The sequence below is a fragment of the Lagopus muta genome, chromosome 1 (genome assembly GCF_023343835.1).
Source record: "Lagopus muta isolate bLagMut1 chromosome 1, bLagMut1 primary, whole genome shotgun sequence".
Classification (NCBI taxonomy): Eukaryota; Metazoa; Chordata; class Aves; order Galliformes; family Phasianidae; genus Lagopus; species Lagopus muta.
The window spans coordinates 63,259,193-63,283,166 of record NC_064433.1 but is presented as its reverse complement, the minus strand read 5'-3'; the positions used below and the strand labels follow the sequence as shown (position 1 = coordinate 63,283,166).

The 23,974-nt window shown below is 36.1% G+C and overlaps 1 protein-coding gene across 4 annotated transcripts in view; it reads right to left on the bottom strand.

Annotated features, from left to right (window-relative positions):
- The window catches only part of PIK3C2G (phosphatidylinositol-4-phosphate 3-kinase catalytic subunit type 2 gamma), a 287,641-nt gene that overhangs the window by 101,711 nt on the left and 161,956 nt on the right, over positions 1-23,974 (bottom strand). For all 4 annotated transcript variants that reach the window (XM_048955085.1, XM_048955110.1, XM_048955102.1 and 1 more), the window contains 2 exons: positions 20,661-20,754; positions 19,434-19,528 (listed from right to left, as the gene is read on the bottom strand). In XM_048955085.1, coding sequence (XP_048811042.1) covers positions 19,434-19,528; positions 20,661-20,754 — 189 coding nt within the window. The remainder of the gene's footprint in view (positions 1-19,433; positions 19,529-20,660; positions 20,755-23,974) is intronic.

Here is a 23,974-nt window from a genome sequence, read left to right as displayed (position 1 = left end):
TATAGTCAGCATGTCATACAGTACCTCACTTACACCAGAATCAGAAAGCTTAAGAGTTGTAAATCATGTATCTTTGTAATGGCTTGGAGTAAATTTGCAGCACAGAAACTGAAGCAAGCCATTCATTCCAGTCACAACAGAAAGTGTATTCTTCCCAGTGGGTAACTGCACTGGAAGCTTTAAATGAGTGGGATTAGAAGGGATAATCACCATTAAAATAAGCAGACCCAATGGCTTTAATGGGATGATATCCAAATATGCCAGCAATTAATTGCATACAGGAGGTGAGTAGGCTACTCTGCTTTCAAATCATATAAATAAAATACAAAATTAATCCATGTTCGAGAGGGCTCAGTTGAGCCAATGGGGTCACAGAGTTTCAAAGCTTTGTACTATATCTGAATTTGGGCCACAGTTATTTCAACAATATACTAAGGAGAACATGACAAATGTTTTTCTTCTTCTTCCTATTGTTTGGGTAGTTCATGTCGTCCAGAATGGCCTTGAATAGCTTCTGTAACTTCCTATTAGATTCACAGCAGAAGCAAAAAAACCCTGTGACACTATGAAACAAAATGTATGACACAGAAGTAATTCTGCGTGGCTCTACATGCACTGGGCAAATGAAATATACAGCAAAGTGCAGAATTAAACCTGAGCTACACTGAAGCATTTTGGTTAAATTCTCTTATAGATGCTGCACACGCTTTTTTCCCCATTCTTCTTTTTACATACCAATACAGATGTAGCTTCAGGGAGAAAAATAAAATTGTCTTTCTACAAGGCCAATATGGCCTTTGGCTGCTCATGTAAGGAATAGTAACAGGTTTTATTCATACTTTGTGAGCCAGATCTGTAGTTTATAATCTTAGGGCTTTCAAATTACTGTTCTTATGACTCACTCTGTGCATAGAGGAACAGGTATTTTTGGTAGGTGGGGAAAGGAGAGAGCAGAGGTGGATAGGAAAAAGAGTGACATTATTTTAGAAAATATATGTCATTCATAAGAATTTATTCTGCAGGGCAGTCAGTCTTGAGATGGGCTGTTAATTTTTCCATTTTGTCTGCACTCGCAAGAATTTGCTTTGTTTAACAATGTCTAAATTGTTTCAAGTAGAGTTTCTCTCGGATTTTTTAAAGACACAATACTCAACTGTCAGTAGCAAAGGAAAAATGGATAACATTTGATACAAAACATTAGGAGTTAACATAAGGCAACATCACTTCTCTTGAAGAAGCTGTATAGATCTATTGTGTTTTAAGTGCAGTTAATGTGGGTGCAAGTACTAGAACGCAATCCCACATTATTTCCTGATATGTCACTCTCTCCTGGATCTTTGCTATCATCTAGACATCTCCACTATAGCTGGTGTCCCACTTACTCTTTTGCTAGTATCTAACAAAGGACTTTTTTTTTCCAGATCACTGCTTACACAGCAATAAGAAGGTATAATGAGCCTTCAGCAGATGTCACTGTATGTGTTTTAGTAATGAAGGCACCTTAATACAACTATGGGATTACAGAAATTTGTTTTAAGCATTCCTCTCATATCGTATGTAGTGCGCTTTCTGTAAGATGTCAAGTCTTCTATTTCTGGAAATTTGCCATGTGGTATCTCATTAGAGAAATCTGCCGAAGAGCACAGCTTCAGTAGTTGGATTAATGCTGCATGACAACAAAGGATGCACGGATCAGATCATCAGATCACAGCAACTTGCTACCTCTGTGCATGTGTGCGCATCACTTTGTCAAAAGAATAACTCAGAGAACCTCCATACCTCAAATAAAATGATATCATGAAGACACATGGTCCTTAACACTTCAAAAATAACAAGGAAAACTCATTTGTTTGCAGAGAACTGAAGACAGAGAATCAGACTTTTCAGTAGGCAAGTCTCTAGAGTACCAATAACACTTGTTAATCTTTTAATGATTATGGCTCTTCTAAGGGAGAGATCTCTTCAAACTGCAGTTCTCTTGATGCATAAGGCTATTCTGCAGTCTTCCTCAAACAAGACTGTATGTACCATGTTTTTGTTTAATTAAAACCATTCCTTGTCAGCTCATTTCTGTCAGTGGCAGGACAAAAGAACAAGAATTTGCACTGTAAAGAACATATTTCTGTTCTTCGTGCCCCTTCTTTCTATTTCAGTTTCTTCCTCTCTGCTTTTCTTTTTCATCCTCTTTCCTTGCTATCTATGCTTTTCTCTCCTCCCCTCTCTACCCCTCCTCTATATATCAAGCTTCAAGCTTCTTTTGCAAGAGTAGGAAAGAAGAGCAGGCTAGACAAATATCTTTAGATTTCTTTTTAAAATACTGATCCAGCTCTCATCTTTCTTCAATTTTGCCACTTTATTTCCACCAAATATTGGCTTTGTAAAATGAGAAGTGGGAATTTGAAATTAAGCTGATATTTCAGGGAAAACTTGCTGTAAAATATTAGCAAGAGAAAACCTTCCTTTAATTGGCCCAAGGGTATATTCCTAGTCAACAACTGGCCTAGTTACCAAGGAAAATAGAAGAGCTGGAGGGCAAGCACAGTAGGGAAGAGAAGAATAGACCTATATGTAATTAGGTTGGCTTAGTCAGAGGCTTGCTGAAATTTTTCTTGCATTTCAGATAGCCTGTTGCCCTTTCATTGATGGGTTGTAGATGTTAAGTTTCATCTGGGTTTACAAACCCATCTTAGCTCTACTGAAACATGTTCAGCCAAGGATCTGAACTTGAATAAATATTTGAATCATCTGAATTCCCTTCTAATGAACCCCAGCCAAGAAGGCATTACTTCTTGAGCTTTTATCAAGGAAATATTACATGACTCTCTTGAGAGCACATTCTATAGTCTTAAGGTTAAAGTTTAAGGAAGATAAAATAATTTTTTTTTCTGTTTTGAGTTTCTGTTTTTACTTGCTGGGAGACTGTAGCAAAATTATTTCCTATGTTTTATTTGTTTGCTTTTGCTTTCCTTTTCAAAGGATTATCTACCTTCTCCAGAGAATGCAGTGTTTCTTTGCAAGCTGCTCTTATGTCATAGAGGTAAATTCTATGGCAAATAGCTCTGATTAATAACATAGCCACATCCTCCCTGTGTGGTATTCATATAACCAGCATCTTCCAATCATCTGGGAGAAAATAGCAATCTTGGGCTTCTTTTCACTCATGAGAAAAGCAGAATGCAGATTAGTTTCTGTGATGAAAAGCTGAGCTCTAGTTCCAAGAGTCACAGTCCCATTTCTGGATGTACTGCTGCAGTAAGCAGGTGTTATTTTTCCATATGTCCTGAGCAGGTAAAGAGTGGAACATGATCTCCAGGGGCTGCCTCTGCACTGGCTGAATAAATATAGATCAGAGATTCAAGAAAAAATGCTACTGGGACTTTGAAACTCATTGCATCTGCTACCATTATCTTTCTTGCATCAGATGCTGCCCTTGTGCTCAGTCCATTTAAGGGTACAGCTGGACAAGTGGCAGAAAACATAACTTTCCTTCCCTCCCTCAAAAGACTCGTACTCACTCCCATTATTTGTGGACAAATATCCCAAATCACCCACATTTCTCCTTATAATCATTTTCTGCTAAGTGGGAAAAGTCTGTGTGACAAAAAATAATATGGATAAGCATCATATTATCTCTAATAGCAAAGCAGTGTCAGTACTCATGGGCAAGCAAACTAGGGCCTGGCAAATTACAGTTTAAACCTCCTGCAAATTTCTATTTAAAAAATCTGACAACAAAGCAGGGCAACAACTGAAGACTTTGCTTGTGTCAGCTTAAAACTAATGCTAAAATTGATATTAAAATGGGCTTTTACTCAACTGGCTTTTCATTTTCATACCATGACCAAGAAATATACTTCTGAGAGACGCACAGCACAAAGCACTGACAACTGCAAGAATATTTTTCATGATGGTTGCTTAAACTCAATTCAACAAACTGTGCTATCAACAGAAACACATGCATGATATCTGTGGGTTATTCAAGTAATGTAGAAGCTAGCTAAGCAATACTTATGCTAAAAAGAAAAGTTCAATTAATAAAAATGCTTCTCCGGAGAGAAATTATCACACATCACAAAACGGTATTTTCAAGAAAGTTAAGTAGAAGAATAAACACCAAATTTTAACACCAATCACAAAGACAGCTCAGACTCAACAAAGAAAATGCTACAGGTCAAAGCAGAAATTAGCCAAATAACGTAAGCAGAGCTTTATCAGCTTTTATCAGCTACTGTCAAGTCAAGTCAAGCCCTAAGCAGTGTTGAAATCTTGGTTGCTGTCTGATTTCCATTGTGCTTGGTGCCCACAGGATAATTATTACAGATAGCAATATTTTATTTGCAGGACAGAATCCTATTTCCCTTGGTGATGTAAAAACAAGACCTTACATAAGTAAAAAACTATAATGAGTTACAGCTTTTATGACTCTTAAAGACTCTTCTTTAAGTTTATTCATGTCCATGGACTTTGCTCTGAAATTTCCTCTTCGATCTCTTCTGCATTAGCCAAAATGGCAGCTGCCATGCTGAAACTATTAGCTTGATTAATGTCAGTTCAGTAAAATCAAATTTTTTACTAATTCAGACATTTATATCCATTTAATATCAGCTGACATCAAATTTTTGCATTTAATACTAATTGAAAACTACTAATTTCTTATTCCAAAGACTATTAGCTGTCACATAGCTTTTTGTACAGAATAGTCATCAAATTGTATATTTTCTTCTACTTGCAGAACTTTAAATGCAAGTATGCAATGTGAGCAAAATAAAACATTTAGGGAATTTATCTTAAAGGTTTTCTCCTCTTATTTTCTGTTTGAAGAGTTTCTGACTAAAACAAATGAATAAAAATATAAGAAGCTACTCTTCATTTAAACACTGTTGAACACAGTCCCTCTACTTATCTATTTATTTTTAACTAAATAATTTGGGGTATGTTTAGCTTGTCTTCAGATTCCTTTTCATGAGACGTTGCGAAAAGCAGTGCCGACCTCTGCTGTGATTCTAATATATAACATAAAATCCATCAATGGCTACAAATGAATGTTATTTATAAATTAAGGAATCTAGAAGAGGTAAAAGCATACTTCATTACACTTCTGAGTGGAAGATACTACTAATATTTTCTTGGTGGAGTATTTACAGGGGCCTGACACTGTCTTCACTTATGGCCAGTGGAATTCCTTGGGGCTGAACACAGTATTTGACCATTCCAGTTCATCTGTCTCTAATGTCTGATTTTCATCATCGTACTATCTTCTAGCCATTTTCTGAGTGGAACTCTACAGAAAATTACCAGTGAAAGGGTCCATATAACAATCCTTAAAATGGAAGATAAAGACCTGGGGAAAGGGTGCAAATGGTGACCCTAAAGGATCAAAAATTAAAGGAAGGTGGAAATTGAATCAGTACATAAGCAAATACAGTTATGGGATTCATTTGTAACTTACAGAATCATGTATGACACTGAGAGGAACCCCAGAAGGGCATTTGGTCAGACCTCATGTTCAAAGCAGAGATAGCTCTGATATTGGACTAAGTAGTTCAAAGGGCTTGATCTCAGAAGTAGGCTGAGAATTTCTGAGACAGGAACAAACTGAGCTGTACTTGAACCATACAACTCTGAGTCCTCAGAACACTGGGGTGGTTTCAAAGGATATGACCAAATGATAGGCAGGACTTCAGGGATTCAGTGAACAATCTTAGGAAGACCATTATATCTTTGGTGGCCATTACAGATTTTTTTTTGGAAGTAGAAGCATGAATAAGCAGGCAAACATCTGCATTTCTAAGATATGAATATCACTGTGATCTGGTCTGCCTTCAGTTCCATTAATTACGTAAGTTGCTATGAAATTAATGCCTCCTATTTATTTTCATGCAAACAACAACAGATACAAAGAGTACAATAACAGTATTTGATAGAGCAAATTCACAGCTACAAAACGTTTTCCACCACCAACACTACTATTAGCTATTTTGTACAGATGAGCTGATTGAGATGCTCTTCATTTTCTGGTGAAACAGCTGTGCATGGACATCTGGAACATGGCTTGTGTTTCACATCAATGCTGCCTGCCACCACTAAAACACATCACCAACCTCCTCACTGTGTACACATCCACCGTTTGGTCTCCATAAATGTTTAGCAAGTAACCATGAATGTCAACAGGTGACATTTTTTCCACATGGAGAAATTCAGTGACAGACCTCTGCTTCATATGCACTTCCATGTCAGATACCCACTCTGTCTGGCTGCCCCTTTGCTGTCATCTGTCACATGGCAACAAAATGTAATAGCATATTGGCTGGAAGGTTCAGTCTCTACTGTCATATCACCAACATCTGCCCCTGGTGTCGTGGGTCAACTTAATAAAATTGAAGGCATTACTTTTGGAGCAGCTATCTTATATTTCAACTGAATAGTAATCTCTTGCAAGCTCTTTTGGCTGGGGCGCATGTCACAGCAAATATTTTCAAATGTATGCGAGACAGATTCCTTTTAGTGTAAGAACTGAGAATCCATATCATTGTTTACATGGTCTAAATCACATCAGCCAGAACTATCCTTGGCTACGTAACAGAAGAGACTTGGATTTTGCCCAGGACAGGGCTTAGACAACACTCTCTTGCACAGATACAATGTAATAAGAATTTAAAACAAAACAAAACACAAAAAAAAAAACACCTGTACATGAATGAACAGCTGCATACATACTTAGCACCGTTTGGGCTACAGTCTTCCTGGTACTTAAAAAAGGCATTGGAGGACAGTTGTATAAGAGTCAGGATCATAAGAGTGTATGAGTGTGAAATGATTAAATGTAACACTCCAGTGGCCCCTTTGAAAGGAAATTGATGTCTGCTCATTTCTAGAATGAATAACATGGACTGAGATAGAAGAGTGGTTACATGTGTAGGGTCTTCAGAGGAGCACACAGCAATATAGGTAATCAAATTAATATTGCAGTACACAGGAAGGGGACAGAAACACCAGAGGTTATACTTGGAAATGATACTTCTTTTTGTATGGAAATGGTTCTAGGTCTCACAGTTTTCTGAAGTCTTCATCTGAATCTAATCTTCACAGCTGGAAGAAATTAGTTCTTTTTCTTAGAGAACACAGTAGAACTGTATTACTTAATGCACTACTTTATCTCTGCTCCCTTTTTATCACTTTCCTGCATCTTGCCTCCTAGACAGATATTTTGTTTTGCTCTCCTTTCTGGCTCCCTCTACAACTATGAAGCTTCTTTTTATCATTTTCCTGTCTGAAGTTTCTTCTTCTCCATTTCAAATCTGATTCCATCAGGAATACTGTAGCAATTCCCTCTGATCTCAAGCTAACAAGGAATTCTTCAACTTCTGAGTCTTGGAGAAGAATTGGGATCTCGAAGTAGGAGAGACAGGAATGTGTGCACATCAGGGTAGAGGGAAAACCCAGTTAGAACCTTGCCAACTGTCAGAAGCACGTTGCTTTTCCCACTACATCCTTTACTCACTTCCTAGTGAATCTTGAAGAAAGCATTCAGTTTCTAAATATGAAACACCACAGATAAGGTGATAAAGATTGCTTGCATGAGAATATATACACCAGTGTATGCAAATCTGTAAATAAACAGCAAAGCGTACATTTGAGAAAGCACTGGAACAGGAGGCAGCCTTGGGGAGCTGTTATTTTAATTTCACTGGATGACAGACTGTGAACAATTGCTGGAGGAAGCTGAACATGAAAATCTGAGCATTTATGTAAGACAAAGCCAGTTGTTTTTGTTTGTTTGTTTTTAAATCTGCTTGGATATAAGCCCTGCTGCACAAACTAGAAAATTAAAGAATAAGAAGCATAAAACAGGATTTTATTGAGAGAGATGGTTGAAGGCACATTTGTTGTTTTTATCAAAAATACTTAGAATCACCTTTTATCTCTAAGGATTTGAACTCTCCAGGACATTTATCAGATGAGTAAAGAAAGGAAATATATTAGTGTGTGAGTGAAAAGATCATTCACTCGTGTACACATTATTGCTTCTTTATTCAACTGACTAGAAAGTTTTTGTTACTGTGTTATATTACCTCTCTCCCTCCCTCTTTAATGAGAAAGGCTTTACTATTCACAGTTTTACTAACAAAATGGTTTTTTTCACTTGCTTGTTCACTACAGTATATCTAGGTTCGTATAAGGGAAACAACATCAGAAGTCGTCTTTTTTCTGATGAAACCAACACCCAGCATGTAATTTTGCCATGGTTTACTAAAATCCTGAGCTGAATAGAAACAACTAGAAACAAGTTCATATTCACCTTTGAAAATTTCAACTGCAGATGATTTGTATTAGCTCTTTGAAAGAAAGTGAGATGAAAAACAAAGCTACACCAGCACTGAAGCTTTGATCAAATTTCCAAATAATTTCCTGTATACATACTGCCAGGAATTTACACTATAGCCTGTTATAAACGCCATCCTCCACATAACAGTGGTTGTTTTTGTTATTGTTGTTGTTTTATTATATTTTTTAATTTTTAATTTTTTTTCCAGCATATTCCATTGGACTTTCACTCAAAAAACTGCCATCAAGGAACAGCACTCACATACTGCACAACTGAGATACAAATGATATTTCATAGATAACTAAATTTAAAAGGTCCGTTTTGAAGCAAACTGCAACTATCTCTTAATGATTTAGTAATCAGCAATTCAGACAACCACCAAAAGGAGGAGATGTACCTTTTATAACAACCTTTACACTAGAGACTGTGTTAAAATATGACTTTATGACTTTCACCACACCGAGATTGAGCTGAAAAAATGCTGGTGGCTTTGGGATAAGATTTTTTTAAAGAACATCTAAACAAAAAAGATAAACTAGTAAAAGCAGATCAGTGTGACACTCACTGGGTTACCTCAGCCATAAGTCTCTACTTTTATATCTCTAATGATTAGTGTTAAGTATCCAGACATTTTCCTCAGCTTCATCCTGTACTTCTGATACCATATACATGTTTGCATCTCAGTTGAATATTTCTGTGAAAAAAATCTTGATTTTTTCTGAATATTTTTCCTTAAAAACATCTCAGTGAAAATTCCTTACTAATTCCACATTAATCCTTCACCCATGAGTCACATAAGAACTATTTAGTAAAAATACCACTGTTTATATAACACTGAGATAACAAATCTTGGAATATATTTATACAAGAATAATGACTTTTAAAAGGTGAAAGACAATTCTTGTGGTCTGATTTTCCTTCCAAATCAACAAAGTAATGTAATGAATTTCCTGAACAGTGTTCTGTGTTATTTGGTAGACACAGCTAAAGAACAGTCCAGTTGTCTTTCTTCTGACTGAGATTTCTTTTAGTTCTTTGAAACACTTGTTAGAGTTTTACAGGATATAGATTTGGAGGGAATCTTAATTCAACTTAATTCCTTCAGAGGCCACCAATCACTTTCAAGTCTGAAATGAATATCAGTTTTAACCAAGTGGGCTCTTTGCCAAGGAAACACCAAATGAGATGATGAAGGCCATGGTCTGTGGCGAAATTCTCTTGCTTAAGAGGTTATGACAGCCTGTTCACAGTATTGTTTGAGCAAAAACACATAATGCAAATGGAACTCATCAGACCGTTCCTCTTTTCTTCTATAAGCTCATTTCTAATTTGGTTTTCTGCCAAATGACAACTTTATGGTTATAGAGTAGTATACCATTTAGCATGGGTGAGGCATTCAAAAAGCAATTAACGCTTAAGGAAGTATTTTCAAATAGCAGGAGTTTTATGAATATAATCCTTAAATACTTATCACATGCAAATACCTAAAAATACTGAATTATAATAGTTTTGCACACTTGTCAGGGCAGGGCATTTTATCAATCCTCAACTCTAACCTCTGTAGGAATATCACCTTTCATTATAGTTTTTGAAGTTTTTATTATAAACCATGTTAATAATTATATTTGGTTTTACATTCAGAAGTTCTTAGAAAAATTCTCATTAGTCACAAAGTAATTTTCTGTCAAATCATGTACTGATGCCACATATTCAACAAAGTCTGATTCATAATGACTGAGGCCCAGGTTTCATTCTGAAGAATAATAATTTCACTTGGAAATATTAAACACAGAAGCACACAGCTGACTGTGATGTCAAAACGATCAAGTCACTCATTACACTGAATGACCTGTATCCAGTTTCAGCCTTTTTCTTTTTACTCATACTTCTCCCTAATGATGCTACTGGTAATGTTCAGAAATAGGAGTGGTTTACTAAACTAAGGTTTTGATTAGTCACATGATAGCTTTAAATGAGGATTCCCAACATATCAATCAAAAAAAACCAAAACACACAGCCTGAACTGCGTTTTTGCAACTTGTATTTACTTTACAAAGTAAAAACTTTGTAAAACATACTCAATGAAAAATGGATTGAAAAGAACTCTCCAGGGTAGTCAAGGCTAATTTTCCCAATAACTGATTCAAACAGCTATAGTTAAAACATAATAGCTTGCTAAGCCTGAGTGAGTAAAAGACACATAACATAGCAAAGTTTTTTTCACATCTTATGATGCAACTTTGAAACATCAGCAGATTAACTTTGCAATAATTGCCCTTTCTAGAAAGAAATCTTTAAACACAGGGGATCATAAGTTTCCATCAATCAGAACTTGCTCGGTATGACCGCAACTATGTGGCAGAGAAGCATTCTGCTGAAGGATCATTCCAACTGCAGGACTGCTCTCAGCTGCTGAGTGCAACATTTCACTGGTCAAACACAACTGCTGCTGCTCAGCTGAGAATTGCAGGAGATTTAACTCTCCACAATCATTACGGCCTGATCTGGAAATTCTGAATCATGTTTACATTGCAGCTACTGTTATTATTTTTACATTTCAGATTATAAAGTTGGTCGCTCTTCATTTATTGGCCTAGCTCAATGAATAAATACAGAATATTTCAGTGGAACGACAAAGCTGTATAGATTATGTTCAGTCATCTCCTTCCAGCAGTCTTTCACAGTATAAAAACACAAACCAAATCATTCACATCAATCAAATTCATGGCTGCAAATTATCCATTTGAAGTGACAGGACTAAATGAATGTTTTCTCAAAAGCTTTCCTGATTTACTACTACTTTGATTTACTTCCCAAATGTTCCCCTGCGACAAGCAGAGAGATATGAGGTATCCATCAGGCAAGATTTTGGCTGTTTTGTTTTTGAAGGAAGTAACAATAAAACATTTTTTATGGAAGAAAGATGAGAGGAGCAGATTAAAGCCCAGCATGACAGTTGCACAGAGCCCTGCTCTGAATCCCCATCGCAGCAACACCAGCTCCATTTCCTCAGTCAAATGCACCCCTATGGCCTATGCAGAGGACATCTTTCTCCTGTGCCACAACAGCTGGAGGATGGGAGCTTTCAGCTCTGTTCCACCCCACAAGCTGGTCGTTCAGTCCATCAACATCCATGCATCAGAGACATAGTAACAGACCACCAAAATGGTACATTTAATCCATTCCACAGAGAATATTCAACAGACAACACCTATATTTCATGCTCAGTTACATTCTTGGACAGGTAGTTATGATAGATACAACTTTAACCTAATAGGGAGTTTTTCTTTAAATGAAAAAATGGATTTGCTAGCATAAATATTTTTAAATGTAAAAAGAGTGAAAATGAAATAAATCAGACTAGCAGTGTTTTGAAAAACAATGTACCAAACATTTTCCTTAGTGCTACCTTATTAATCATGAAGCAGCTAACAGTGTTAAGGCCAATTGCTCAATATATATATATTTTTTTTCAGAGTGCTCTCACATTTTTTAGTCCATGTTTTCAACTACAACTCTGTTTGCTTGCCCACGAATACAGTAGTGTATTTTATCATTACAGTAACACATACTGATAACTTCAGCCCTTAAAGGCTTTTTTAATATTGAGCTTGACAATATTAATCCTTCTCAAATACGATTTTTAGCATTTAGAACTTCCTTTGTTCTAAAAGTGGGAACAATTATCTCTATGTTCAATTACTAATTTAGCTGCAGCCAAATACTTGCCTATACAAATGTAATCAATGACAGGAATAGCCATACTTCACTCCATTCTCACCTTGCTACACGGTCACAAAGGTGCCTTGCCTCTTCTTTTTTCACAGTTTCATTCAGTTCATTCTAAACATTCAACAAATCTGTTCTACTAACAATGTCAAATCATCAAAACAAGACCCATGCAGAACTATGTTCTATCTTTTTTTTTTTTTTTTTAAGAATTCACAAGATTATATCATATCCATCAAATTATCAAAGAAGTTATAGTTTTAATTAAGCAATTAAAACTATGTTTATTTGGTTCCTTTCTTTAAAAGTTGTAATTTTTAACAGAGTGGTTAAAACTAATCCCCTCTGTATTCAAAATGGCAAAATGCTATGTTCAGGTTCTTTGTTCACCTTTCACGATAGTGTTTCCAATTTCTTTTTAATTATTTGGAACTTAGTTTTTATTTCCTTCTAATTAGAAATTTAGAAGTGAAAAATGTTTATTCTTTTAATTAGGATTTCAATATATAAAGAGAAATCACAGCACTTGCAACTTCTTTGGTCTTCACAAATAAATACTATATGTGCAAAACCCTTTACATTATAAAAGTGAACTTAGTTCTAGAAAAATGTTGTCACACTCACTTCCAGAGATAAACTGCCTGACTAAAAGGCTGCTAAAGTCAGCAGAAAGCATCACAAACTAGGAAGAGTTATTTATGTATTCAGACTTCTCTCTTGTGTATGTGGAATAATACAGACAGCAAATTTATAGATAGTCTTCCTAAAATGCTAGAAAACTTGCCAACCTGCCTTTAACTTTGCCTAAAAGTATCATTTTCAGCATGGGAACCAGATCATCTAGCATTTGGAATCTCTCAGTCAATCTCAGTCTGTGATGAACATTAGGGTACATTTTCAAGAATAAAAGGGGGAGACATGGAGAACTTATTGGAGCTGGGTTGAAATGACACAGACATAATGGGGCCAGTTCCCTCTGCAGCATACAGACTGCATCAGCACTACATGCCACTGGGATCTGGGCCTCCCTGGTTCTGTGTGTGCTACCCTGCAGCAATAAGACTCAATTCTGTGTCATTGTTAGAGCCCCTAGCATCAGAAATACTTTGAGGGTTATATTGTAGTCCACAAAGAGCAAAGAGAATAAAAGAGGCTGAAGGCCAGTGGTATCTGTCTCAGATGGTTCACATGTGCATTCAAATGTGGGCAAGGCAGTATTGTGGGCAAGGCAGTGTTGGAGGCAGAGCACATGTTGGGCAAGTTTCTTCATCCTGCCTTTTGGAGGGGGTTCCTGATATGAATTATTTCCAACATTGCTCCACTACTGCACTGGAAAAAGCAGTCAGTAGAGCCAAAGTGGAAGGCAGCAGTTATGAGGTATAGCTGACCACAGGTCAAACAATTGATCTTGCCCCTTAATCCACTGTTATTGAGCAGTATTGACCAACACAGACTAGCTAGGGAAAGTTACAATATATTTTTGTAACTATATTTCTGTTTTCCAAGGAAATAATCTAAATTCCACTTAGGCTAACAACAAAACACTCAGCACAGTAGACAGCTGAACTCCTATCTCAGAAAAATAATGGTCCAAAGGTATTAAATAGTACAGACATGTAGCTACAGTAAAAAAACCCTGTAAATTATTGGCATTTCAGAAGTAGGCATTACAAGTTCAGAATGAAAATCCCTAGATATTAATCTACATTTTAGGTTCTTTACAGTCCAAAACATAATTATGATCATATCAAGTACTCCATATCAAGTTAACCTTATAATTATTACTTGGATGAATGATGCCTTACCTCAGAGGGTTGCAGGAGTGAGCAATTCCAGAACTGAACTCAAATTTTAATTCAGAGTAACAAAAGAACCAATCAAACATATGCTAGGACTGGCTGCTCACAGGTTTCAAGATACATACGTGATTAAGTGTTCTTTTGATTCAAATCAGTAAGGAGAATGAAATAAACACAAAAGAAAATTGATGATTGTGGATTTAAGTTGACGTCATTTAATTAGGTTGGGCTTTTCAGCTTTCTCTACACAGTTATTTAGGAAGTTCATTAATAATTGGCAGACTTGACAGTTTCTGACTGTTATAGAGAGACACCATATTGTGGGAAGAGCTGAAGCATGGCTGCCTATTTAGCATTCAGGTAATTAAGGATGTTGGACAGATGAGTGCCTGTTTGGTATATTCCTTCTTTTGAAGTCTTCAAGTAAAATACAGTCAGTGTAGATTAGTTTTAATAGCAAAAAAATACATTCCATTTTAGCAAATATGAAGCAGTAATCCTGAAATTCAAAGCATGGAGCTCTGAATTAACCTAAGTAGAAACAATTATGGAAAACAGTATTGAGAGACAAACCTCTCAATGGTAGAGAATTTAGTGATGTCTTTTTAAGCTTTTATACATTTCTTATGTTGGTTTTGCTTCCTACTGCTCTCTTCATGTAGAAAATGAAATACAAATAAAATATGATGCTCTATTCTTGAAATCAATAGTCTAATTCACTTTGCTTTTAGTGTGCTGGATTTCATCAAGAGTTAGCTCACATTATTTATGAGATACGCAGTTGTAAAATAGAAGACAGCTCCCTTTCTCTTGGTTATCAGACTGAATGCAGTTGAAAAATGTTATAAATTAAAAAAGAAATCTATAAGGCTTTTTGCAATTTAAAGGGAACTTTGAAAGAGCAAGTTGCAAAAGAACATTTTGCCTTCAACAAAGGTTTCACTTATCTTTTTGGTTTCTCAAACTAAGCATATAAAATGCTCGTGTTCTGCCAAAATTTACATACACTCATATTCTTTCCCAAAAATGAAACCTGTTTGTAGCACCACCTTCAAGCAGCTGCCACCAATCTTAAAGGACACTACCCTTCTCCCCATTATTCAATCTTCCTGTGAAAGGCAACCATCTGTGAGACATATTCCTAGCCACCTGCTGCCCCAGCCAGCTGTTTCAATTGTACATTGCAGCTGCCACCTATGGAACTAGCTGGAAGCAAAAAATGCTCCAAGCAAATGGGAAATGGATCGGCAGGTTGCCAGAGACAGAGGGGTCGATTAAAACTCAAGGAAGAAAGCTGACTGAAACTGTCTGTGAAATGTGGTAGCAAGGAAATAAATGGAGACTTACAGCAGATGAAATGTCCTGAAGGGTCTCAGCAGGTTTCTTTCCCCTCAAGCAACTCTTCTGCTTTGCTAGAAGAAATCTTTAAGAAAGCTTTCCTACTCAACTTAGCTGCAGGGAATGGGAAAATTCACTTCAGCTTTCTCCTATCCTACAAATTGAGCTATGAAAAGGCCAGAATCAGAGTAAATTTCTAGAAGGTAGTTGAGAAGGGTAAATGTTCCCTGTGTCTCATGTACATGAGGAACTTACCTTGCAATAAAGCTGAAATGGGATTTAAGTAGTACACAGTCCTGTGCTGGCACTGTATGCATGGGTAATTTTTAGTCTCCTGGTGAAGGGGAGTACACTCAAAAGGACTACTGAGATACAGACGGCCTAAATTTATGAAAAGCTAGAGAGTAGAAAAGTCATGCACAGTAAGGAAAAAAAAAAAAGGGTGAAAAATCAAATGACCTAGTTGCTCTAAATATAAAAATTAATGGGACAAATCCACAGCTGGTACAATCAAATACTTGGTTTCATCAAAGCTTTCCTGATGTACAACACATGAAGATGTGTCCCAAGAATCTTAAAATGAATATTCAGTTCACCTTTGCCAATCACTGCTCAATTTTTATTTTATTTTTTAAATAAAATTTTCAGATAAACTTATCACTGCTTCATGGCAACAGCTTCAACTACTTACTGTCCAACATCACTATTAAAAAGGTGATGAGCTGGGTACATCATTAAAGGCAGCAGATTATTTCTTGTGTGCAGGGAAATTGTGTCAATTTAAAATAAGTGAGCTACTATTAAAATGATGTTTGTCATTCAAGTGAGTTAGCATTGCCAGTCACCACCAATTCTAGTAACTATTGTCTCGGTTTACAATACTGTTGAAAAACATGGAAGTTTAACTCAGCTGATGTTTCCTTTGTGATTATGAAAATGTATCACTAGTTTACTGAATTATATTAGATTTTACATCTTCTGCTCCAAGTTCTATTTTGGGTAGAAACATGGTGCATACGTTGATTTTTTTTTAATAGTGGAACATTAATGTCACTTATTACAATTAAAAAATTGACATAATATAATTTCTACTGCTTGTTTTAACCAATTCTTCCTTCTAAGACTGGGTTTGGTTACCAATCTTGTTAAGAAACAGAATTAAATGCTTCAGAGAATAAAACGCTATCTAACTGCACTTCTTAAAAAAGATTTGGGAGCATGCTTGCACACGTATGTTGCCTGTATTATTAACTTAATGAGCTTTTTTTGAAAATCTCTTTAGAGGTAACTGGACAAAACTCAGTTTTCCATTGCTTTTATAAAGACAAATCCAGTTTGCAGAGTAAATGAAAGCCTTTATTAATACAAACTATGAAATTACTGCTAAACTTTCTAAATAGAATTTATTACTTGGGAAACCAGATTTAAAAGTTCTGGAACAGAAATATTAATAATTGCATACATTTAAATGCTTGGTGGAAAACAGCTTACTTCTGGAGATCATGGTGGAGCAGAGTAGATAAAGAAGAAAAGCGTAGAGTCTGATGAACACTATAGGTGTGTGCTATATTTAAACTCTCCAATTCATATTGAAATGCTTGAACAAAAAGACTAAATAAAAGAGGTATGACTGGATACTTTCATGATCACTTTGTGCAGCTAAACATATATATTAAACACTCGAGTCCAGTCAGGCTTTTAAAAAAATTATCAGTTTTTGAGAGTAGCCAAGCAGGCATGCCTTGAGAAGACATCTCTCCTCCTAAAACTAATGACTGCTCTGTGTATTCTGGGTGCACATAGTTATAATACTATTATACTACTATACTTTCAAGGATGGCTACTTTAGAGGTGGCTGCTGCTATTTCTGTATTATAGTATTTTCTCACGTTGCTCCACTCACCCAGGCTTTCCCATATTCTAAGTAAAGTGCATTAAGAGAATTTGTTCTCAGAAACCCATCATCTACTGGTATGTATTGGTTTCTTATTACAGAAACACAGCTATCACATGGGAAAACACGACACATGACAGTGTTGTGCAGTGGTCCTGCAGATTCCTGTCCAGGCACTGGGTAGATACTTGTTAATAAAAAACCCTGTCCCAGTTTTAAATGAATGAATAAGTGAATCCATCAAATTTCTGCCAAGAACGTCTGCCAGATAAGGTACTGAAAATCCAGAAAATAAAAAAAAATATATTTGAAAACATATACATTTGAATATATATTTGAATTTATGTATGCATTATATTTATACATGCATTTATACATACATATAAATGTGTATTTGTATTTATATTTACATATCTATACACAGGAATATATACTAATTTTAACATTTAATCAAAAGTTACCCATCTAAGAAACTAATGTTTACATTTCAGGTAAAATATACCTTCTTTACACTTGTTTATTTGGGGATAAATAGCAAATTACTATTTATGCAATTTGGAAATACTATTAAGGGAAGTATCCATGGGATATTCCAGAAAGATATTTAGTAAATTAGTAGTTTCCATCTGCAACCAAAGCATAAGAGGGTAATCAAAATATTTAATAAACACACAGTAGCTGATGATATCTCCACTTCCTGATGCACACAGGGATAAAAAGTGCTTGTACAATAACCCAGGGTTGGATGACATCAACACGTGCTACCAGCTAAAAGGCACAGAATACAGTGAACATTTAGAAATATTCTACTAGATATAAGTGTGTTCAGTAATATTATATATTAAGGCTGCAGGGTGACCTCATTGTAGCCTTCCAGAACTTAAAGGGAGCCTATAAATAAGAGGGGAGCCAACTCTTTGAAAGGGTAGATAACAACAGGACAAGAGGAAATGGTTTTAAGTTGAAGAAGATTTAGACTGGATACGAGGGGGAAGTTCTTTACCAAGAGAGTGGTGAGGTGCTGGAACAGACTGCCCAGAGAGATTGTGGATGCCCCATCCCTGGAGGTGTTCAAGGCCAGGTTGGATGGGGCCCTGGGCAGCCTGGTCTGGTATTAAATGGGGAGGGTGGTGGCCCTGCCCCTGTAGCAGGGGGATTGGAGCTTGATGATCCTTGAGGTTCCTTCCAACCCAAGCCATTCTGTGATTCTATGATTAAGATATATATAAAATATAAGCCCTTTACCACATTAAATTATATGATGCTAGATAAGGATATCAATTGCTCAAGATACAATTTCTTCTATGTATTTCCCAAGGCTGTACCATCACATAAGTCAAACAAAATTAGGAAAAAAAGAAAAAGGATGGATCTACACAGGTCTATGTTGCAAAGTAAAGTGGAAGAAGTTTACACATGCTAAATGTGGTGCCTCTTTAACAAATACACTGATTAGGCATATTACTATTATCCTATTTGTTTCAGTGAAATGAACACAGCCAAAATTCTGTTTTGTCCTAATATTTCCAGAGATCATGCAGATATAAAAATAAGATCTATGCTCTCTCTGACCCCACACTTCATCAACAAAATGATTACATTTCAAGCTGTTGTCTTTGCTTCGCAGGGAGGAAAGCTTTTGCTTTCAGAGATCTGAACCAGTTGAACTGTAAATGAAAGTTCATTTTATCCATCATTACTAAACATGAAAAAAAAAAAAAGCTAGATTTTCAGATCACAGAGCAGTACAGATGACAGAAGATACATTCCTTTTCCGACAGCCTTGAAGTGATGGCAGTGCAAACAGTAATCACTGCACGCAAATAATATGATTACAGATATCCCTTCATTGTATAGCTAGACAGTGAATGGTGGTTACTATCAGAACTGTTACATCTTCATGACTACTAAAAGGAATGGGAACACTGCTATCACAAGTTAGAATGATTTGTAGATGCTTCAGGAGACTTACTTGAATAGACATGAGAAGTCTGAAATCTTCAGAAGAGGTCACAGAAATCTCAAAAACAGGACCTTTTATCAGTAAGTCAATGCTGCTTGGACATCTTGCAAGTTCTGAGTAAGACTACTTTATGTTCAAACCAGATAAGGAAAAAAATACAAATGGTACCTTAATTAAGAGAGCTGACCTTCAATTTTTTCTCTAGGGACAGGATGAAGTCAGAGATAAGCAGGACTTTTACTCATATCCACTACTAAAAGGATAATGATGAGAGAGTGAAAAAAACTACTGTTCATTTTAAACAGAGTTTGTCACTGATGGAGTGATGGATAATATTCACTGTAATGGAAAATGGATGAATTAATAATAAAAAAACAGTCTTACCAGTAAAGTTGATGGGCTACTTGGATGCTCTGAAGAGAGCGATTCAGCAGGAGTTTCATTAGAGGGCCTTCCAGACTCCACTCAAACTTAAGCACCTTAACAGATAAAAAGAACAATCACCTGAATGCTGGTCTTGCTATCTTTCACTTACATAAGTAAAATTAATTGGAAAGGATAGTATCTCCAGTGATTAGTTTGCATGAAACAATCCAACTTATGGAGAATGCCCATGAAATGAAACTTCAGGACACAAGTACATACTATCCCCTGCAAGACAACAGGATATCATCTGGATTTTGGACATAAATATACATGCAAATATACAGTCTTTGCTTTATTTACATTTTTGCCATTTTCATTTGGAAAATAAATTCTATCCAAAAATTTATTTTGAAACAGGAGCTGTGAAAGGTGAAATCTTCCATAAGCATTCAAATGTGCTGAATGTTGTAAAGGTGTGATGGTTCCACTTCTTCATAGTAAAGGACTACATAGATATGTGCATTCATGTGTACTTATGTATCTACATACAAATATGCATGTGTGCATGGATATGTGTGCATATAAATATAAACATATTGAAAAAAAACCCCACAAATAAAACCCTTAGGAACTCTAAAATGAAGAACTCTAAGAAAACCATGTGGTTGGAATTACAAAATAAGTGGATAAGACTAGCTCCTCCTCAACTAAAGAACAGGACTGATTCAACACAAAGTTATTATTTTGCAACAGGCCCGTAATACGTAAAACATTAGTTTCCACTGAAAAGCAGTGTACATCTCTGAAGGAACTATTCTATAACCAACTTGATGTAGTTACTGTGTGCTGACAATGATTTTCACTGTGTATGTGACACTAGAGAAATGTGATTCATTGCAAAGAAACCTCTTTTTGACCACAACATAGCCCAGGCCCTGGCCTGGCAGTCATAGCAGCATTTGTTTTATACAGATGCTTTTTCTTCTTGCTTTTTTTTTCTTTTCTTCCTTTCTGTAGAAAGGTCACTTTGTGGTACATGGAAAAGATCAATGACATTACCAAAACAATTGCATTCTCTCAAGTGAGAATATCCATATGTCTGTCCTGTTAATTCAAACATTTCATCAGCTGGTCAGTCTTTCTTACTTATTGCTCTTACAATATATAAAACTGAAAGAACCAAAAGTGTTTAATGAACTTATTGATCTGGACAAAAGACACCATTGGCTAAAAATTTTTTCTTACCTGGACCAGCTGTGGGAGATATTCTAACAATTCATCATTTGACAGATTTTCTATTTGCTGGACTGCTGTTCGGCGAATATCTTTATCTGGAAAACTAAAGCAAAACAAATAGATATTACTAAGAGGTACCAAGACACTGTTTATGCACTGCAACTCTCTTGAGCTCTTACTGATGTGAAATGCTAGAAAAACAGTTTTTTCTCCAAATGGAATAGAAAAAATCATTTCATTTCCTTCACTGCAGCAAGAGTCAAGAAATAGAGAGTAGATCGCTTAATTGGATTGACTGCTATAGCACTGTACAAGAAAATCATAAACCCAGTACCTTGGAACACTGATCTTCAAGTGCCTTTTTTTTATTTTGAATTATCAAGCATTATAATTTCCTTTATATTTATTGAAATATGAAGGCAATTGTGCATCCTCCCTTGCTGTTTTTAGCTGTAATAGGAAATTTCTGTGCAATGGAAACACTTAACAGTCACTTGAAAGCATTTGTTTTGAGTAACAGCATGAAAACTTGAAAATTTCCATACAGTGAGGCTTCATGTTAGAAAAACTGTTGCAGTGTCAGTGCTCCTGGTTCATAACATAACAAAATTTTAAATATTTTTAAACAGAAGTAATTTGGAAGTGGAAAGCAGTTTTTCACTTTAGTTCTCCTGAAAGAAAATTTAGTAAAAAAAATCAAGGCATTCCCTCAGAAGGTCTCCAAGTTTGTGAAAAATGCTTCTCTGATGGGAAAATGCTCAATCAGTGCTCATCAGAAGCTATACCCTCAATAAATCCTGGCAGGAAATGTTCAACGAGTGTTTAAAATAAGCTGCATTCTCAAAACAATCTAGTTGAAATCAGTATGACTGTGTCCTAATACAGACTTTGTGATGAAACTGTAACTGTAACTGATAAAAGAAGATGCTGTGGCAGCAATGATAAAAATAGGGAAAGGAGGACAAATAATATAGCCACTCAATTTTTTTTTTCTTTCAAATAAAGAGAATGAAATGTTGATGTAATCTTGACTGATCAAAACTGCCTGTTAAAAGTTTCTCTTAGAAAAAGACAAAGAATACAGTGTTTCTTCTAATATTCAAAAGTTGACTTACTTCAGAAAAGAAAAAAAGAAGCAAAAAAAATTTCTAGATTTTGATATGCTGCCCTTTTGATGCTCACAGAGAATTTCAAGAACAAAAAAGTCGCCTAAGTTGCTTTACACTTAAGCATTCTGCCATGGTCCTGCTTTTATGAAGAAAAGAATAGATGTGTTCATCTGCGTATCTGTTACACGTCAACATGCTTAACTATTTAGCAGTACTTGACATTTGTCCATTACAATCCCAAGAGTCTCTTCGGTCTTCTGAAGCAAACTGGGAATGTTCATACAAACCTTTCCCTCATCAGAACTGTAAGAGTTATCATCTGTGCCAAAGGGGCAGAAATGTCTTCAGATGCACCACAGTCAATTAGATATTGTTTTAAAGGGCTACTGGGCTGCAGTTCAGTTCTCTAAGGGCAAGTATCTGCCCCACAAGAAGCAATATATCCCTCAACTTCTGAACAAATACAGCCATTAGACTCTTTCATGCACTGCAGTCCAGTGTCTCACTGATTTGTCACTCCATGCCATACGTAAAAATGATGAATAAAGACCACAGATTATGTTGCAATTTGCCCTGGAGGAATTCCTTTGAAATCAGAACTGTCACCTATGGCAGAAGGTCTAAGGGGGCCATCAATATTACTGTTTTATATGCTCAGCAGAGAAACAGACTGGTCTTCTCCCAGCTTTTTATCCAGCACCTTTTGTAAACTCTATATCCACTAAAAAATAAATCAGAAGTAAAACACTAGAGGCAGTGCCACATTTGCAGCACTGACTTGCTGATTGCTATCACAAGAAAAGAAATTGTAAAGGTAAGTGCTCTGAAGTATAATGGCCCATGCAGCTCAAAAGTTGAGCTTTTAAATTTAATAAAATAAACTGAAGTAAAATAATAAACAGACCTATATATGCTTTGATCACCAAATTAACTACATTTCTTCCAATAAAAGTGGACATTTAGAGAACAAATAGCTAAGAGTCAGACTTACTTGAGATATCTGGTTTTTTGTACTGATACCAGCTGTAATACTTTCAAACTCCCTGTTAATGTAGCTCATTTAATATTTTAATATTATATTTTTCTGTTATGGTACATATTTGATGATGTTTATAGTACAGTTAATAAACACTTGCATGATGCTGGGAGAGCCTTGATGGGGACAGACAGAATACTTTATAAATAAATTATCATGTTTGTCCCAAATTAGCCCACTTTGCAAGTACTGTTTATTTTTTTACTTGTTTTTTTACAGGCAACCTATTAGGAACATGAAGTTGTTACTTTAATATTCATATGGCTATTTAGAACAAAAGATACTTCAAGGAGTATCACATATTAAAAAAATTAGTTCTTTCCATATCATTCTATTACCTAATTTTGCAGTTGCTCCAAAGGCTTATGTGCCAAGCATGTGCTGATAATATGGGAATTAGTCAATTTCTTTCTCTTCTCCCCTAATTCAGCAGGTTTCTGAACAATGAAATATGTTCCATATAGACACAGAATCTTCCACCAGTGTTGGAAAACACTTCCAAGATCATCCAGTCCAACTGTCCACCTACCACTGACATTCTCCCACTACACCATGTCCTTTAGTACAGCATCTGACTCAAGGTTTGGCCTCACCAGAGCTGAGTACAGGGAAAATACCACTTCCCTGCTCCTGTCGACTATGCTATTTCTGATACAAGTTAGGGTGCCTACAAGACTGATTTATGTTTAGCCATCTATCAACACCCCTAGATCCCTTTCTTCTATACAGTCTTCCAGGAACTTTGCCCCAAGCCTATAACACTTCCTGGGGTTGTTGTGGCCAAAGCGCAGGACCCAGCTCTTGGTGGCCTCATTCAACAGATGGCTCTGTAACTCACTGTGAGAAATCACTTCAGGTCTAACAAAACATGGTCGCTGTTTACATACTGGGGCATAGGTGATTTCCAAGGCTTGCTATAAAGAATATGTAACTTTTATATACACAATGAGAACTCAAGAATGAGATGAGATGACCATATCACAGCAGAGTCAATACTACAGCCTTTTGGGCTCCTAAGGAGCAAGAGCTTATTTCAAGTGCATATATCTGATCAGTTTTGGAAAAAATTTGAGCCATGACTATCAGGTTCTTGATGTCTGACCTTTGACAACTGTTTGTGAAAGCAGAGATTTGGGCACCCCTCTCCCTGGCTGTTTTAAGACTGTATCCAAAAATTT